At 44.9% G+C, this 20,248-nt stretch overlaps 1 protein-coding gene and 1 pseudogene across 2 annotated transcripts in view; both read left to right on the top strand.

Moving 5' to 3' along the window:
• RNF43 (ring finger protein 43) overlaps positions 1-19,848 on the top strand; it is a 59,260-nt gene extending 39,412 nt beyond the window's left edge. The window contains exons 2-10 of one of the 2 annotated variants that reach the window (XM_077294571.1): positions 5,055-5,177; positions 12,043-12,117; positions 12,971-13,102; positions 13,209-13,310; positions 13,818-13,994; positions 14,261-14,363; positions 14,963-16,045; positions 16,853-17,089; positions 19,096-19,848. In XM_077294571.1, coding sequence (XP_077150686.1) covers positions 5,055-5,177; positions 12,043-12,117; positions 12,971-13,102; positions 13,209-13,310; positions 13,818-13,994; positions 14,261-14,363; positions 14,963-16,045; positions 16,853-16,899 — 1,842 coding nt within the window. In that variant the 3' untranslated portion in view covers positions 16,900-17,089; positions 19,096-19,848. The remainder of the gene's footprint in view (positions 1-5,054; positions 5,178-12,042; positions 12,118-12,970; positions 13,103-13,208; positions 13,311-13,817; positions 13,995-14,260; positions 14,364-14,962; positions 16,046-16,852; positions 17,090-19,095) is intronic. The other variant, XM_077294570.1, reaches the window with a different exon arrangement.
• Positions 18,307-18,934, top strand: LOC143817629 (peroxiredoxin-6 pseudogene; annotated as a pseudogene).
• Positions 19,849-20,248: the final 400 nt, after the last annotated feature.

The following is a 20,248-nucleotide window of genomic DNA, read 5'->3' on the forward strand; positions in this document are numbered from 1 at the left end:
TCTTATTGTTATGTTGGCATGACTTTATCTTTTATACTTTGTTTAGTAGAAGGAGTAAAATATTAATACCCAAGTTCAGCACATGTTTACAGCGCGAAGAATCCTCCCTTCGCTTCTTTTCTGCGGCTGCCCCTGCTCGCTCCTTTTATCAGCATGTTGGCTTCTGTGAGAATGTGCCACGGGTGTGTAAGAATTTCGGCTGGCAGCCAAGGCACACACTGCCTGCAATCGTTAACTCTGCTCTGCAAAGAGTTCAAACAGCACTAAAGGGGCCGACAGTTAATACAAGATGGAAAGGGAGCGAGGAGGCAGGTCGCTGCAAAATCTCAGCGCCTGCCCTGTCACACACATATCCCTCTGACTTTTCCATTTTATAATCCTACATTTTTATTTATTTTTTTTAATCTCTGCAGAATAAACTTTGCAGTTGGTCTAAGGCTAGAGGCATTATCCCCCCAACCCTGACTGTCTGTCTCTAAACAAAACTAAAAGTTGGGTTTTTGACCACATTCAGTCTCAATAGCCTTACCTTACGTCACACTCAGCCGGTCGGGATTGGGGTCCACACACTGGAGAGTCGGTGGTCACCTGTAAACTATGGCTCTTCAGAGTTGGGAAACAGGCAAACACTTGCACAGATTATAGTCACCGATGCCTCCATAAAAAAGGAAAGACCTAAGGGCTTGTTCACATGTTGCGTTCTGTGTTTTGTCGTGGAAAAAAAACACCATTTATAGTATCAGAAAGGTAAATGAGATTTCTAAAAATCAGCTGTTTATTTTTTCCTTGTTGATTTTAGACTTTCAGTGTTTTTTTCAGATCTGCAGTGTCAGTTTTATCAGCATTTTTGTGTGGTTTTTCACCCATTCAAATGAATGGGGAACAAAAAGCGCAAGTAAAAGCACATCAAACTCACAAATTTTATGCAGCATTTTTCCTGCCAACATTGGTTGGATGTAAGCTCTGTCGGGGCTTACATCCGAACCCCCCCACAAAACGAGACTCAGAGTTATGCGCCGACAGGTCCACAGACTATAATAGTGCTGACAGAGTCAGCGTGCGTGCTGTCGTTCATCATTTTCAGCATATACACCTATTGGAGGTGGACACTCACGCGCCATCTCATGCCTTGAGTGTGGCCTCCAGTAGGCGTACGTGCTCGAAAATTATGCACAGCAAAGCGCATGTTTGCTCTGTCTGCACCATTATTGTCTATGGCCACGTCGGCACATATGCCTGAATCCCGTTTTGCGGAGGGGGTCTTTGGACGCAAGCACCAATAGGGCCAAAACACAATGTCAATGCACCCTGAGTCTTATTTTGGCTTAAAAAAAGACCCTTTCAAAACTGCTGTATGGTGAACCTTTCCTAAAGAAGCCCAATAGCAATTGTCCAGCAGCTAATCTTCCCCCTAGTAATCACATGCCTGCTCTGCTAAGCTTGCCTGTGTTTTACATAGATAGGGGGGAGGCAGTAAGCCCCTGTCAGACACCTCTAGTGGTGGCTTATCTCACGAAAAACAAATCTTTGTCACCACTGACTTCCTCTGTTAGAAGAGTCGAGGCCCCATACACAGACAGCCGAGGCCTCATACACAGACAGCCGAGGCCTCATACACAGACAGCCGAGGCCCCATACACAGACAGCCGAGGCCCCATACACAGACAGCCGAGGCCCCATACACAGACAGCTGAGGCCCCATACACAGACAGCCGAGGCCCCATACACAGACAGCCGAGGCCCCATACACAGACATCTGAGGCCCCATACACAGACGGCCGAGGCCCCATACACAGACGGCCGAGGCCCCATACACAGACAGCCGAGGCCCCATACACAGACGGCCGAGGCCCCATACACAGCCGAGGCCCCATACACAGACGGCCGAGGCCCCATACACAGACGGCCGAGGCCCCATACACAGACGGCCGAGGCCCCATACACAGACGGCCGAGGCCCCATACACAGACGGCCGAGGCCCCATACACAGACGGCCGAGGCCCCATACACAGACGGCCGAGGCCCCATACACAGACGGCCGAGGCCCCATACACAGACGGCCGAGGCCCCATGCACAGACAGCCGAGGCCCCATGCACAGACAGCCGAGGCCCCATACACAGACAGTTGCTGTCCTGCACATTTTGCTTTTATACATCTAATGCTCAGTAGTTTATCTTTCTAATCACCTATCAGCTTACACATATAGAGACATATTTCATAACATCGTTTAAATACCTTAAGTGAACTGGGTCAATTAGAGAAAAGCCTGAGCAAGATTTGAAGATCATTATGTTTTTCTTCCTTTTTAATGTTCTTGATTGCGCAACATTTCTATACTTTTTATACGCTGATTTTTTTGTTTTGTTTTGCAATAGTTTTTTTATGGTGTCTAAAAGACCTTATCTTATCTCCAATCAGGCCTAAATGGTAACCTGGCGTTTTCATGTTCTATATATTCTGCGGCAATGTTTTTTAAAAGCTTTTTTTTGTTAGTCATTTCAAGTATTTTCCTTGTAGAATTCAAAAGTTTGTATTTAAGGAATAAAAATGAAATCCATGAACATCTCGATCTGTCAGTGTGAATGTGCTACATCCATCTCTTCTTTTTAGTAATAGATCTTGTGTGTCAGACAGGAAGAATTCAGCCCGGTCTTGTCGTAGTCTGTACATTTTGCCATCTAATGTTAGAGAATGCCCTAGAGGTTATTCCTGATTCTGCAGATACGTCACTGCTTTTTAATTTAAAATAATTGTTTCCTGAATTTGTAACATGACATTTTGGCGGACTTGCTCATTTTTACAGCTAATTTTTAGGTGCAGAGGTTTCTTTGTTCTCTTTAGTGTTCAGACAAAGTGGAAATGCAGATAACGAAAATGTGAATCAACTTGATCAACCTCATAGGTGGCATCAGTGAGCAGGAATTCCTTACCGCATGAGTACTTGGCGAGTATGGGTGCCCATACCTACTAGATTAAAGTTGATGGAAAAAGACGATTTCAACTGGAAGACTTGATCTGCTGGATTGGTGAAATGAGCAACATTTTGTTTCATGACTAACAAACGTTCATAGTCATTAAAAACACTGGTTTGGCATGTTTGATGTTTTGGGGCTCACAAGCTGCTTCCCAGATCATCCTCCAATAAAATCAAAAGTGTTGAATGAATAAAAATGGGTAATTAATTAACGATCGTTGGTCGCTCAACCAACGATCGTTAATCAATCTTCCAGTTTTTATCTAATGCTTAGAGGTGACCAGACTCAGTAGATGAACATCAACTCAACGAAAAGTGGACCAGTCAACCACCGAATGTGTACAGGGTGGTCCTGACTCTACAATGACACCAGATGTCTGGGGAAAGATGGTCGGGTTGTTGAATTTTAATATGACTGACTCCTTGTTCTCCCTAGAGATAAATAATTTGCTGTCAGAGGATATTTCCCTCTTCCGTAGAGAGCACATGTTCAGCTGTGCATACACGTACATAGGAAGGTTCCACCAAATCGATGTCCCAGCCCAGCAAGTATTGTATCTACGGTGCACAGCTACCTTAATTGGTTATTTCCAACATCAGTTATCTACAGGATAGGGAATGTTTTGTTGATTAATGGGGGACCGATGACTGGGACTCTCACCGATTCCGATATCCGTAAAGTATCCCTTAGTCTTTTGATAGGTAATAACTTTAAATGTTGGGAATAACCATTTATGGCCATTAATGTTACCATAAACTGTCAAGAAAGAAGCAGACAGCTCCAATAATTCTTAATCTTCACTTGTATGTGTAATATCATTGACATCTGCTTTTTGCTTTTACTCCAGTGAGTGCTGTATCGGCGGCATACATCGAAACTTGTCCTAATTGTGAGGCTGATGTGCTGTGTAGAATAGGGCTGGTCTGTGTATACGTGGTCGGATTGCCTTCATACTGTACAGAGAGGGTTTTGTGGTTTATCTGTGCATCTGGGTCCTTCTCTCTTCAGACTAAATATTGTTATCCAGCTTTGAGTGCACAAGCATTCCTTGTGGCTGGATTGGAGCGAGCGCTGGAGCCAGGAGCACAATTATTATATTCTCATACGCAGGTTCTTCGTGTTTAGAACGTCTGGGGACATTCCTATCTCATTCTATCTCCTTCATTTCCTCCATGGAGCCCCTCAACCTAGATACCTGATATTGTTCATCTATCTGCAAACATTTACCTTGCACTCTCTCCTTGTTTGCCCACCTATCTCATTTCACTGTCACTCTTTTTTTGCAGCTCTCCGGCTGCACGGATATTGTTCAGCATGCTATGAGGCTACATTTTTTCAAATGTACTTTTTTTTTTAATCCGTGCCAAGAAAAGCAGAGGTATCGCCCACAGGGGCCAAATGACCCCTGATCTGGTAAACACTGGGAGCAGCATTCAAGTATTGACTTTTAGCTGAGTTTTTGTTAGAGGTAAAGCAGAGGGCATTGAGTGAGACCAAATTTCATTCCACCCACACCTTCTGGAAATCACAAGCCTTCAGTTATTTCTAAACTATGACCCCAATAACGATCTCTACTATCCCTCTGGTAGTCCTCCTGGTAAAGTAGGGTTCAATTGTTTAGTGAAGGCTGGCCTCACTCAAAGTTTGGTTTGTGGCCAAGTTGGAGTGGATACTTGTAGTCATTGTGGACATCCTGTAGATAGCCACGGTTCATACCAACATACCATTAGCACAGCAGGTTTTTTTGTCACATTGATTTACATTGTACTGTAAATCTCTTGTGGATCTGCAGCGTTTCTGCACCGCAAAAAAAGCTGCGGATCCGCAGGAAATCCGCAACGTGTGCACATACCCTTATACTTCTTGTATGGCAGCCCTGATGGGAAGTGCTTCAGCTCATATTAATATATGTCTCTAGCCTTGTGGTCTACAAGAAAAAATGGGCAGGATTGCTGTTTTCTCCCATTTTCCATGTTCTCAGGAGTCTTTTTATTTCCCCAAAAAAGTTGACCTTTCCTTGCATAAAGAACCAGCACATGGCTGAGCACTTACTGATGTTTTTTTTTTCTCTTTTTAGTTTCACCCACTGTCTCTTTGCAATGCCAGTGATGACGACCCGCCAAAACCTGTATTCATTTCCATTGTGAAACTGGAGAGCCCAGAACGTTCCCCCCAACCATGCCTATCCCTGGCAAGCAAGGTAAAGTAGTACCTTATATAAAAGCATAGATAAATGAATGCTCAATAAGTCTGGATGTTTAAAGATGTTCTCTTTGGCGAAAAACATATCAAAGGGGGGTTCAAATGATAACATTATCTCTCCCAAGGGCTCCGGGACTGATACTTTTGGCTAATTTTTGGTAATGCTTAATTACATGCTGTGTGATAGACTGCTCTAAGAATAGGGTCCATTCACCCATTCACAGCTATAGCTATTTGTCAATTTCACTGAACTGGAGCAAGTTCCGAGAAGAGCTACCAGGATGGTGAGCGGACTGCAAAGTATGTCCTACGAGGAATGGTCACAGGATTTGGGAATGATTAGCAAAAAAGAAGGCTAAGGAAACTTAATACTGTCTACAAATAACTGAAGGGATGTCACAGTGTGGGGGGATCATCCTTCTCATTTGCACATGGAAACACGAGAAGCAATGGAATGAAACTGAAAGGGAGAAGATACAGATTAGTTATTCGAAAAAACTTTTTGACAGTGAGGGTGATCAATGAGTGGAACAGGCTGCCACTAGTGATGAGCGAATATACTTGTTGCTCGGGTTTTCCCCAGCACGCTCGGGTGACCTCCGAGTATTTGTTAGTGTTCGGAGACTAAGTTTTCATTGCCTCAGCTGAATGATTTACAGCTAGTAGCCAGGCTGAGTACATGTGGGGGTTGCCTGGTTGCTAGGTAATCCCCACATGTAATCAAGCTGGCTAATAGCTGTAAATTATTCAGCTGCGGCGATGAAAACTTAATCTCCGAACACTAACAAATACTCGGAGGACACCCAAGCGTGCTCGGGGAAAACCCGAGCAACAAGTATACTCGCTCATCACTAGCTGCCACGAGAGGTGGTGAGTTCTCTTCAATAGAAGTCTTCAAATAGAGGCTGGACAGACATCTGTCTGAGATGGTTTAGGGAATCCTGCATTGAGCAGAGGTTTGGACACGACGACCTTGGAGGTTCCTTCCAACTCTGCCATTCTATGATTCTTGTATGGATGGAAAGTAAGTATATGGCTGCCGTCACACTAGCAGTATTTGGTCAGTATTTTATATCAGATCAGTATTTGTAAGCCAAAACCAGGAGTGGAACAATTAGAGGAAAAGTATAATAGAAACATATGCACCACTTCTGCATTTATCACCCACTCCTGGTTTTGGCTTACAAATACTGATGTAAAATACTGACCAAATACTGCTAGTGTGACGGCAGCCTAACAGTGATTTTTTTTTGTGCTCCTATGGGCCCTCACATCAGCCTTTGTTAAAAGCCATAGAACTAAGATTGTTTTCCTAGCTAACAGTGATGGAGACACGCCACAATCAAAAACCACAGACCACGCTCATCTTCTTTGGGTCCACTTTATGAGCTGTGTATAGGACAGCCTGAAGGAAAATGAAATTGTGCTCCATTATTTTAGGATCTATAGTATGTAGTTCCACCAATACAAACACCCTGAGGAATTGGTAGCAGAGTCCTGGTAATGACAATGGTGTATGTAGCTCCGTCTCCTTGGGTGCTTTTCTCATCCTGCTTTTGATCAAACAGCTGGCCACTGACCTCTGACCGTGCACCTGAAGCCATGGAATGCAGAGGGGGGTAGTAGTAGTTAGAAGCCATCTGTTATCCCCTGTCACCGGTCTCTGTACTCTAGTACCCTATGCTACACACAGATGGAAATTTAGGATAGGTGCCGTACCTGACCATTAATTGATTGCACTTTGCAAGTAAATTCCTCCATTATTATGCCTCGAATATAGAATAGTTTAACCTGAAAAAAAAAACCCTTTGGTGCTGGAATTTATGAATATTTTAAAAGGTTGTGTGCGCTTCCAAAATATAAAATTTCCTTATAGGTCTATTCCTGGTTTACCTGTGCAGGTATTCATGATGACTTTCACCATGTAACCAATATCAGTTATCTTAAGGAGGCCATAGACTTTCAATATTTGATTACAAGGTAGTTCTGGGGGCATAGCTGGCAGTCTGGTGGGCAAACAAGTGGCACTTGTCTATAGATATGGGTCCCTTGTTTTATACAAGTGCCTCACATCTGAAATCAGTCCTGTAAAGGACATCACTATATGACCGTCATCCTGACATTTAGATTTGTGATGAAAAGGACTAAAGACATCCAACTAGGGTAGGACAAAGTCAGTGGATCAAGGCCGGTAGCAGTCGTAATCTGACCTACTAGTTTTAAGGTTAGAGGAGTTTTCCTGAACTTTAATGCTGTTGATCACATTGTAACGGGGGCCAGGGTGGTCGCCATACCGAGGGATTGCTGCTGCTTTCTCATCACACCCCGACGCTCCGTTACAGAAATATCATGTCCATTTTGTGGTGTGCTGTGTGTGTCACGTATTTCACCCACCTGTGGGTCAGAATCCTTCACAGCATACAGGGCTCCAATCCGTCGCAGACACACAAATGTTCTCAAAGTCCCAGTTCATTTTCAATAAAACTTTACTTAACTCGTGCATCTTCATAACAGTTACAGTCCATCCATTTTCCCAATACGTGAGTAATCCATCTCCTGCGTTTTCCCTGGTCTGCTCCCTCAGCTTTTCTTCCTGCACCGTGGCTCCCAGGCCCGCAGCTTCCTGAACCATCCAGCTAGCTAATACTGAGTGCTCCCTGTCCACTTTCCTCATCTTGGGTGAAAATTCAGGTTGTCTCCGCAATTCCTGTTCGGACCGTAAGTCTACACTGTTGTTCTGTTCAGCTTTCTGTCAGAACTCCTTCTAGAACAATTCTCCTCACACCACTTTAGCTCCTCCTACTACCTGAAAATTACCTCAGAAAGGCCCTCTCCCTGCCACTACACTGGCTCCGCCCCCTTTCTCAACTGTCACTACTCTGACTGAAACCAGTTCTCCACACACTCTAATCTCCTACTCTACAGCGCCCCCTTAACACTAACCTGTAACTACACTGCCATAACCCTTACCAGTGCTGACCTACCACTGCCCCTGACTGTCCCTATTCCTGTCCCTAACACACAGATACAAGAACAGTGTCAGCCATTATCATATTAAACAGTGTCAACTATCATAAACTACACAGGGCACACAGCAAACACAAAAAGTACCCAGTTTCATTAGGTAGGCATGCACAGGAATACAGGGCTCAAACCAGCCGCCTGCATACCCCCTTACATACCTCCCTCCTAAAACCATGGTCGTCCCCGACCATACGGTACCGGCAGAATATACACATCACAATAAGCACAATGTAATGGCATCTTATTAAAACATCAATAACTTTAACAATTATTATACATTATAACAAAAGAACTTTGCTCCAGTCCACCACGTTTAACCCATTTCTGGTCAGGACTGGTACCGGTCCCACTTGGTTGGGACCCTGGAACAAATAGTTCAGTTCTTTTCTCACCAGCTCACCATCACGTGAGCACAATCCTGGCGTAACCCGGCTCGACCCTCGGGTTGTCCAGACACCAATATAGATCCATTTGACCCCGGTCTTCTCTTCCTGAGACCCGGACAGACAGACAGTTCTCTATAGGACTCTCCAGGTCCACTGACCAGTCCTAAACTGACTTGAATGTCCACACTCTTCTTCATGGCCCACATGGCCAAATTACTACAGCGCCAACCATTCAGGAGCATGCAGTCCATTCTCTTCTGACCTGGCTCACTCATCAGGTCATCCTGCATATGTTTCCTCCCCCTCCCTCCTATTTCCAGACCACTGTCCCTTTAAAACATGTGTGCTGCTCAGTTTACCTCCTGCAAACAAAATTCAGGTTAAACAACACCATTTCACAGATCTTATCACAGTCTTCAGAGCAGTCACACACGGTTCAGCAACAGTCCATAGGGCACCATCTCTTCATAAGGTCTGTGTCCTGCAATCCAGCAGAAGGGGCGCAACAGGCGCAACAAAACTTGGAGTGGAGAAAACAGTTCAAAACAATTCTTTAACTGCAGCCATTCTCACCGCACTGTCTTCTGGGCTCCTGCCCATGGGACGCAGAACAGTCCCTCACAGCATTACAGGGCTCTTGCCCTCAGGGATACAGAACAGTCCCACTCTTTCACATCTGGAGCAACTGGCACAATTTTCTGATCCGGGGTGCAGTTACAGTCACTGTCCCCACTTATCATCAAAGGGGGTACCGGAGGAGCGTCCACTAGCCTCTGCTCCACTTCCCCTCCAGTCCCGTACATCATCTAAAGGGCTCCATGCCTGTGCTCCAGCTTTCACAGGTGACTCCAGAGCTGCAGCTGATGGATCATCCTTCCATTCTCCAGGAATCTGGTGCTGGGGATGAGGTTTCTTTTTCTTTTGCTGGGCCCACCGCGGGCGGGCACCGCCCACAGTGGGATCTACCCTGGCCTCAGGCCACAGTCTCTGCCCGACAGATTTTCGTGCCATTTTCAGTTTAGAATGCCCACGATGGACAGAGCTATTTCCTGCTTCTGCACCATTATCCACCATTTTAAAGTCTTTAATGACCGCCATCTTTGCCATTTCAAGGGTTTCTCCATTTTCCAAATGCAAGGCATCTGGATCCTGCCGACTACGCCACTTTGTAACGGGGGCCAGGGTGGTCGCCGTACCGAGGGATTGCTGCTGCTTTGTCATCACACCCCGACGCTCCGTTACAGAAATATCATGTCCATTTTGTGGTGTGCTGTGTGTGTCACATATTTCACCCACCTGTGGGTCAGAATCCTTCACAGCATACAGGGCTCCAATCCGTCGCAGACACACACAAATGTCCTCAAAGTCCCAGTTCATTTTCAATAAAACTTTACTTAACTCGTGCATCTTCATAACAGTTACAGTCCATCCATTTTCCCAATACATGAGTAATCCATCTCCTGCGTTTTCCCTGGTCTGCTCCCTCAGCTTTTCTTCCTGCACCGTGGCTCCCAGGCCCGCAGCTTCCTGAACCATGCAGCTAGCTGATACTGAGTGCTCCCCGTCCACTTTCCTCATCTTGGGTGAAAATTCAGGTTGTCTCCGCAATTCCTGTTCGGACCGTAAGTCCCGGACGTCACGGGAGGTAACCCACAGACTAGCCACTGATTCTTCCAGGCTGCCTCGCTCTCTTAACTCTACACTGTTGTTCTGTTCAGCTTTCTGTCACAACTCCTTCTAGAACAATCCTCCTCACACAGCTTTAGCTCCTCCCACTACCTGAAAATTACCTCAGGAAGGCCTCTCCCTGCCACTACACTGGCTCCACCCCTTTCTCAACTGTCACTACTCTGACTGAAACCAGTTCTCCACACAATCTAATCTCCTACTCTACAGCGCCCCCTTACACTAACCCACAACTACACTGCCATAACCCTTACCAGTGCTGACCTACCACTGCCACTGACTGTCCCTATTCCTGTCCCTAACACACAGATATCGGAACAGCGTCAGCCATTATCATATTAAACAGTGTCAACTATCATAAACTACACAGGGCACACAGCAAACACAAAAAGTACCCAGTTTCATTAGGTAGGCATGCACAGGAATGCAGGGCTCAAACCAGCCGCCTGCATACCCCCTTACAACATCAATATCAGCTTAATTGGGTCTGAATACTGTCCAAGCCATGATGTGCTGATTGAAGGTGCTGCTGCGCACTGGATGTGATATAGCTCTGTACATGGTGTAGTACATGTGAGTAGTACTGCAAGCTTTCCCCTGTACAAGTAAACAGGAGAGATTGCAGTACCATTCACAGCCACTACACAGTGTCTGGCGCTGTGCCACTCCCGGTGGTGTATAATAATAATAATAATATGGCGCTGTACCACTCCCGGTGATGTCTTGCACTGTGCCACTTCCGGTGGTGTATGGAGCTGTGCCACTCCCGGTGGTGTATGGAGCTGTGCCACTCCCGGTGGTGTCTGGCGCTGTGCCACTCCCGGTGGTGTATAATAATAATATGGCGCTGTACCACTCCCGGTGGTGTCTGGCGCTGTGCCACTTCCGGTGGTGTATGGAGCTGTGCCACTCCCGGTGGTGTATGGAGCTGTGACACTCCCGGTGGTGTCTGGCACTGTGCCACTCCTGGTGGTATATTGTGCTGTGCCACTCCTGGTGGTGTATGGTACTGTGCCACTCCCGGTGGTGTAGGGAGCTGTGCCACTCCCGGTGGTGTATGGCACAGTGCCATTCCCGGTGGTGTCTGGCGCTGTGCCACTCCCGGTGGTGTCTGGCGCTGTCACTCCCGGTTGTTTCTGGTGCTGTGCCACTCCTGGTGGTGTCTGGCGCTGTGCCACTCCCGGTGGTGCACAGCACCTTCTATCTGGTGAATGGTAGGATTGCTCGGAGTCATACCCAACCAGTCTGATTTTGATGACCTATTCTAAGGTTGGGTCATCATTAAGGTTCCAAAAAAAACTCCTCTTATACAAGTTCAATAGAAGTCCACTTTACAATGTCCTTTTAATGAGATCCATCACAATGGAGGAGGCATGTTGTGGAAGCAATAGTTTTAACAAAGCCACATTTTCATGCCCAATAATGTAGGTAATACGGTGAATGACTTATTAATTCACCTGGAGAAAATTACATAGTTGGAGTGCAAACCTGGATGTCCTGCTTGGCCAGTAACAATGGCTGAGCTTATGACTGCGCTGACATATTTAGTGCTGGGGGAAGGAGTGATGTGTATCGGGATTTCTGCTAGGTAACATAATCGCACATGGTGCCGGCTTAGTCCAGGTTCCCCGGCAGATTTCCTTTTAGAATATGATCCGTAAGTGTGCCGCTACGCTCTGACTCCTCACCCTCCTTTCTCCCCGATCCCTTTGTTTTCCTTTGTACTGTGGTATCTGCCCTCCAGTAATCTCATGGCTCTTATTTCAGGTTCGCCTCGCAGGGGAGAGGGGTTCTCGAGCTATAATCTTCGATATTACTGACGATCAGGGAGCTGAGCACCAGGTAATTCAAGCCGTGCCGCTTTGTGAAATCTGTACACCATTTTTCTGTATCTCTGGGCTATTTCAAAGTGTTCAGTTCTGCGAGATGTAAAGCAGATACGCAGCCCACTCCCTTCTTTATTAAGCCTCAGTTCCCAGCATACATTTGCCCCTTTGATGTAATCATTTCTATCCTACTGGTGTTTTAGTTGCTTGTAGCTTATAATTACTTATTCCTATCTGACGGCCACTCTCAGTGCACTGATCTGCAGTGTAAAGCATGGAGGAAGGAGCCAGAAAGTAAGACTAAAGAAGACTAGGTCAAAAGTGGTCTCAGAATGTGATCAAGTGCTAACAAAACAACCACGTGACCGCTGCAGTCAGTCATTTTTCTCAGCAGTGAGGTTTGGATGTACAGCACAAGACAATTAAAGGGGTTGTCCGGCCTTACGCTTCAAGTCTGTAGTCGCTCTATGTGATTGCAGATTTGTGAATCCTCACACTGTATGCATTGTGCACTGTGAGGATTCACCAGCAGTGGTTTCATGACCGCAGGTGTGTGACTAGATGGGCCGACTAGATGGGCCCACCGTAGCACAATGCGCGTGTATGAAGCAAGGCCAGACAGAGTGACTGCAGACTTGTAGCTTGAGGCCAGACAGCCCCTTTAAGATCAGCCATTGCCTGGACTGCAGCCGAAACATGCATGTACGGTAGACAAGGACTGTCAGAGACCACTGAAGTTGACGGGTTTTGAAACTTAGCCATTTTTTTACATCCTGGACAATTTATCTTAAATAAGTATCCTTCAACAAAATGAAATATTGTGTTGCGTGTAGCAATGTGCTTACAGGATTGCTTTTCTTGTTACGCAGTTACAACAGCCCGCGGAGCTCAACACTCCCGTGGTCCTAGTACGCGGCCGGGATGCAGAACGGCTGATGACCCTGGTGCACAATAACACTGAAGCCTACGTGAAGATTGAGGTTCAGACTCCAGCGAAGCTGGTGAGGCGCGGTGATTACTGTGTTACTATGATGGGTGGGGGAATTTGTTAGAAGTCCTCTGCCTACAGAAAGGTGCCCAAAACTCATGAACCGTTTCCATTCTTAGTTCGTCCATGACATCTGGATTCTGAGCACAGTGGTTGGAACAGTGGCCATCATTGTCCTATACTCTGTGATTCGGGTTCGTTGCAAGCCATCCCCAGCACAGGTAACTGAAAGAAAGATATGGGATTGTACACTTTTGAAAATTTTCCTGCATCCCAATATCCATGTTGCCCACTACCTTCTCCAATATCAGATTTAAAGGGGCTGTCAGCACAGAATGACTGATGAAACCAAGTACAGGCGCTCGGGGCTCCATGGTGGGGCCAAACATTTATATACACCTTCCCTCCTGCTGGTTTCCATCTATCTCCACCCTTTGGCTCTATGAAGCCAGAGCTGTCAATCACATAAGGGGTGGAGAAAGAGGGAAAACAAGCAGGCGGGAAGGTCTATGTAAATGACTGGCCGCGCCTTGGTTTGAACAGTCATCCTGTGCTGACCCTTTAAGAGTAGTTTTGAAAAGGACTGGGATTTATTTCTGCTATAACATGACAGCCCTCGACTTTAGGAAAAATTAGGCATTGTCTAAAGTCTTCATCTACAGATGTAATACTATAAGGGTGAAAGGCAAAGCATCAATTTTACATTGCATCTGTGGCTTTTCTTCCAGGATACTGTACAGCAGCAGACTGCGCTGGCCATAAGTCGCCTCGGCTCCAGAAAATATCAGTCTCGCGTAGCAAGCGATCATCATAGGACTTCCAATGGTTGTCATGTAGAAACCGGCAGCACCAGCAGCTCTGTGCCTGTGTGCGCCATATGTCTGGATGAGTTTTCCGATGGGCAGGTAATCCTTGTGAAACGTTTCTTGTACTGGTGTCACATATACAGCAATGTACTCTTCTGTGTTTCCGTGATATGGGCACTTATGGCCAGGAGAGTATAGGGTGCAAGGATTTTATCACTTATGGCAAGTACCAATTCTGATGGCAGGTGAAACAAACATTGGGTTAAATACCGTATGTGCACTATCCCTACAAATACAATGGAAACTACTTGTATATTACAAAGATGTTGGTATTGTAAAAGCGTTTCTCTGACTTTTTTTTGTAGGATTTACGGATTTTACCTTGTAGCCATGAGTACCATCTGAATTGTGTGGACATTTGGCTGAAGGACAATCACACCTGTCCCCTCTGCATGTTTGACATCTTAGGTAAGTGAACACGTTACTGGGGGATGACGCTACAATTCTGCGGGTGAGGTCGCATTTGTCAGCAGCTATCGATAGATCAGTAAGTGATAGCTTTATCCGCTTTGGCTTAAAGAAAAATATACAAATTTTCCAATTAACTGTGCGCAAAACAGTAATCTTAAGGGCTCGTGGAGGCGACTGTGTTTTCTGTCTGAGTGTGGTCTGACAAAACATCGGACCGCACTCGGGCCAATGTTATTCTATGGGGCCGTGCACAAATCTGATATTTTCCTTGGATTGAGTCTTTCAGAGGAAAATATCACAGCATTGCTCGATTTCCATCACGCAAGTCAATGAGTCTGTGGGAAAAAAACAGACTGCACTTGGATGACCTCCGAGTGCCATCCGATTTTCACAGACTGACAGCACGGAGAAGATGGGAAAAGAAATGTTTCTACTCGTCCTAGAAAATCAGATCACACTCTTGATTAGCATAATTGGACAGATTTTCTCTGATTAAGGAAATTACTGTTGTGACTCTAGCCTATAGGAGGGTTGATTGCTTTGGATTTTCTTCATATATTGCAGGACTTATTGTTGTGTCTTTTTTTTTTTTACAGCAGAACCAAGCACTACTTCCCATCCTGCACCAATCAGACCTGCATCACACCCACAACTATGGAGACAATATCCGGGAACTGCTCACTTTCAGTATCCTACACATCCTCACACGACACCATTAATATATCCTCCACTGAACAATACTATATTTTTGTCCCGCTCCCCATATACTCTTGGTACTGGACTTCAGTGGGAAGCAGCAGTGCCCCATTCCCACCGTCGTACACCAGAAGGACCCAGAGAAGTTGGTATTTCTCCGCTCTGCCACGTGTCCAGTGGATATTTACCTGATGACCCGGGCAGTGATAGCAGCTCAGGTCCTTTTAATGGCTCCTCCAGTGAGAATTGTACAGATGTCAGTCTACGTTGCCTACAAGGATCTTCCTCCTCTTCTTCTTGCCACAGCTCTCAGAGCAACCGAGGAGATTCACCACCTCCAGCACTTGCCTCTATCCTTCTACCTCATAATGATCTCCCAGGATTTAACACTGTTGTGCCTGCTGAAAGTTCCTATGCCAGCCATGTTCACTACCACCAACACAGACATCACCACTACAGACGGCAACAAACCAATTCATCTCACCCGCCCAGACCCAAACGGAGATCTAGGCTCTCTAGGGGGGAGACAAGGACAGACCTTGGAAGTCACAGGGAGCACAGGTCAATTAATGGCCATAGTGGGGAATCTAGATCTCTTTTGACTAGAAAAGAGCCAAGGACTCAGTCATGTAGGCACTACCTTGATTCAAGGAGCAGCAGGGAAGCTGTGAGGCACAGCCAGTCCTCACAGCAATCTCCACCACCAGAACATGAGCCAAACGACCCTGAAGCCCCAGTGTCTTTTAGGGGGCATAGGAGTGAACCTTCAACTAGAAGTCATCGGAAGAAAAGATCATCTGCGCAGGTGCATCTTCCCCCATATAGCACCCGCAATACAAGCCATGGCGTCCAGCACTCTGAAAGAGACCATCCACTCTGGACAGATGCAGACAGACTCCCGCATACAAATGTGAACACGCATCGGGAAAACACAGCAATGATGCACTTGTATCACCCTCCGCATCACTCTCCTCACAGCCAAGGTACGTCCCATGGAGGTAACCAGGAGGTTCAGCTCAGGAGCTCTATGCTGACAGCAATATGGTGTCTGCTAAAGACCCATACACATAGTGGCTCTATCCCCAGATTCCCCAGTACAAACTGCATATATTCGTAAAATGGTGAAAATCCATGTCAATGACTTCATACTGAGAGTAAAATGGGCATATTATGAGTAGGGCTAGAGCTGAAATAAAAGCTAATTTTAACATTAAGCAGGAAAACTATAGAAAGAGTTAAAGAAAACGTTCAAAGGAAGAGCGCCATCTTCATCTCGTCTTAGGCAATTAAATAGTTTGCAGTTTGTATTGAGAAATCTTGTGCCTTTTTTTCTTGTAAGACCGCAATACATATTAGAGCAATGTCAGCTGAACCCATTGTTTTTTTGGCTGAACTGGCCAGCTATCTTATGTATATGGAGGCATCCTGATTCTGCCATGACCAATAATGTCAGGCAAAAGAAGGCCAGGGTTGTTGAGTTTTAACGCCCAATATTTAGTTTCCCGGGGAAGATAAGCCCCCAGCATAGATGTCAGGCAGCAGCTTACTCCGATCTTCACAGTGAAAACACAAGCACAATTGTCTGAGCAAGAATTCTGCATGTGTATGGGAGACGGAAGGAAGAACGGTCAGCCAAATTACGGCATCTTAGGCAATCGCACATAATTTATATGTTCTGACTCTCCATTATCACCAGTGTAAACTACAAAACGATGCCAATAAGCTTGGCAAAATGCTCCTCATGTTGGGATTTGTCTCCTAATTTTTTTTATATATATATTTTCCTCTAGGTGCTGGTACTGAAGAGATTGAAGCTGTATGTGAACACGCAGTGTAAAACATCAGGCATTACAACTATTTGGCAGGACCCACCAGTACAGGCTCCAGTGATGGGGACTCAAAGTCCCCGCAGGCTGCCTCCATATTCAAGCTTCCAGATTTTCCCTTAGCCTCCGAGGTCATTTTACACCCGTTTCATCTCCATCGTATCTGTGCAGCTGCTGACTGAGCGGAGAACATCTGTGCATGTGAGTTTACACTTCCTTTTCTTAAGCCTGATGAGAAATCTCTAAAACATGTCACAGTGTTTTCTAAGTATATTCATTCTGTGCCAAGAACCAAGACAGTTTAGCAGATACAAAAAGCATGTTAATGGTAAAAATGAAAAACATATGGTCCTCAAATGAAACATGGGGACTAATAGATAAGGTCCAAGCTCCTTATAGATTTTTCGATTTAGTGATTGAAAGCTGGCAGATTTGAGCAGCCGCCAAGAAATAGATGCAGCTCTCAGCTGGGCGAGTTATTTTTTGGAAATGTTTAGTACAGAAGCTGGTGATGTGTAATAATTTAACCCAAGACACATCAACCTAACACCGGCTCATTACCATAGTGGGGATACACTAGTTTTCAGACTTCACAGTGAATTATAGAGGCTTGAGTTTTAATACAACCTCCAACCTGATCCAACTGAGCCCCGCATAACCACTAGATGGCTACTCAGATGGTAGCCGCCTCGGCCATTTCTCCCATGTACAGGATCATTAGTTCGATTGAGCACTTCTGTCTTTTCTATGAAAGAGTCGCCACCAGGCTAGTCTGGCGGCGTTTCTTTCCCTAACGGAAAAAAGTGAACTGTTAGTCCAAAATTGACATGCCAGATTGATGTGTTGGCTGATATTGGCAGGTTCGGCCAACATTAGTCTAATGTGTATGGAGGCCTTAAGGGAGAAAGGTGGAACAAATCGGCGTCATGCTTTTGGGATAAGACAAGAAATAGATTTCAAACTATCAGCTTTGACTTACCGTACTTTAGAAAATACTGCTAAGGCCAGATTCACATTTCTGTAAGAGGCTCTGCTTCCGTCTTTTATGTACGAAAAGATAGCGTAGTATTATTTTTTCTGATAAAATGAAAAGATACAAAGGACCCCATTATGAATCAACAGGGCCTGTCAGGGTAGTGACGTGATTTGACTCTCTGTCCATCATAGAAATAGAAAACCGGTAATATAGATGTTTGTATAAGTTAAACAATATGTGCCCTAATGTAGCAAAGAGAAGTAAATATCAAAGAATATTAATAACTGGCAAGAATTGTTTGAAACTGGACATGCTATAAAAACTGGACCAATGATCAACACACATCGGGCTGTCACGGGCATCCCATCGTTGTCCTTCTCATCAGGATCCAGCATACCAAATTTTACAGCAAGGTCCCTTTTGGGGTCAACAATTATTGGGAATGGATCAAGCGGACATTTCGTTTCTTGTCCGTATAATCGCCCTGTCCATAGATTCTGTGCCAGATCATCTTGGCTAGAGCAAGGACATAAATTCTTACAACTGTGAGGAGCCAACAGAGACCCTACCCTTCCCAATAATTGCTGACCCCAAACGGGACCTTGCTATAAAATTGGGTATGCTAGATCCTGATGAAAAGGACAACAATGGGATGCCCACGACAGCCCGATCTGTGTTCATCATTGGTCCAGATAAGAAAATGAAGCTGTCAATCTTGTATCCAGCAACCACTGGTAGAAATTTTGATGAGCTCTTGAGGGTTGTAGACTCCCTTCAGCAAACAGCCCACCACAACGTTGCAACTCCGGTAGACTGGAAGCCTGGCGACCATAGTTATGGTTCCTCCAAATGTTCCTGAGGCAGAAGCTAGTAAGATCTTCACCTGTGGAGTTTTCACCAAAGAACTATCTTCTGGGAAGAAATCCCTGAGATATACAGCACAACCAAAATAAAGATTCCTTCTGCTGAGGAAGTTTCCCATAATTTTACATTTAAAATCTAATGAGCTTCTGAGATTGTCCTCTTAATATCCTATAAAACCTCATGGAGCAGTGACATCTGGCAGCATCAAATCCATATATCTTGTTGTCATGCCTTATAAACTGAAAATACATAGCATTGCTTTCAAGACAGTGGGAAAAAAGTGGGGCTGTATGTGGTATTGCAGCTTTGTTCCATTCATTGGAATTGTTAATGCCTATTATAATCCCTTTTTTTCTTTACCTTATAGAGTTCCATGTGATAAGACCTTCAGGGCTCTGTTCCTTACCCTAGAAGAGTGCCGGATGCATCTCCCCACAGACCACGTCTGCCACTTTTATAACGTTGATCCAGAAGCTCCACTCTTCACACAAAATTTAGCTGTGAGGAAAACCTAACGAGGATTGCTCTGTGACTGCATATAGGAGCACATCCTCCTTGGAGACATCCAGTGCACAGCATGGATGGTTTTTCTCCAGTACTGAACCATTCCATTGGGAATAGAATGTCACAACGTGCGGCCGATGGCCTAATCGCCAATGCAATATATACTGTATTTTATCAAATTCACTGGACACAAGGTGTTAAAAATGATTTTAGTTTGCACTTAATGATTCACTTTTTTTTTTTAAATTAAATTATAGACTGAAAGCCGGTTTTGGCCTTAAACCATAGCTGAAATCTAATCTGTGATATGGCAGCTGTTGTGTTCGTAGTCTGAGATTCTAGAAATTGGGTACCTGTTTGGGTAAATTTCCCACAAATGACATATCTCAGGTGCTCTCAGTGAATCCCAGCTCTACATGTCCACACTTAGAAACTTCTTATGTTAAATTCTACTATCTGTGCCTCAAGTCCTAAAAGAACTGATTGTAAGCTCTTGTGCCTCTTTTATGCCTTGTACAAATTGTATAAAAAATATGGATTGTATATTTGTAAAAGTTTTATATTTATGAGACAATGTGGTTCTTTGAAGAACTAATGAAGCTAATTTTCCTATGGATATATGTTGTACTTGTCATTTGTTGTCATGCTGGTAATTCAAAAAGAAGAGTAAGACACTTCGCCCCAAAGTAAAAAAAAAAATGTTTCCATGGTTACCAATCCCAATTTTGCTTTTCATTTTTATTAATTTAGCAACTTAGGCACCACCACCAAAGTTTTTTACTTTTACTGTTACACTTTTAAATTAACTCTTAAATCTACTTGGACACAGCATAAAACCCAGTGGGGGAATTTTTTAAGACTGTTTTTTCCCAGACTAGCGGTTAGTACCTACTGGAAGTGGTATGAAGGGAAACAATTGAACCAATTACAAGGCCATGGGTAGTCAAAATTCATTAATACACAGGAAGAGTGACAACTAGCCAGTATGGATTAGTTGCATTAAAGAGCCATTTCGG

Source organism: Ranitomeya variabilis, chromosome 3, assembly GCF_051348905.1.
Source record: "Ranitomeya variabilis isolate aRanVar5 chromosome 3, aRanVar5.hap1, whole genome shotgun sequence".
NCBI classification, from domain to species: Eukaryota; Metazoa; Chordata; class Amphibia; order Anura; family Dendrobatidae; genus Ranitomeya; species Ranitomeya variabilis.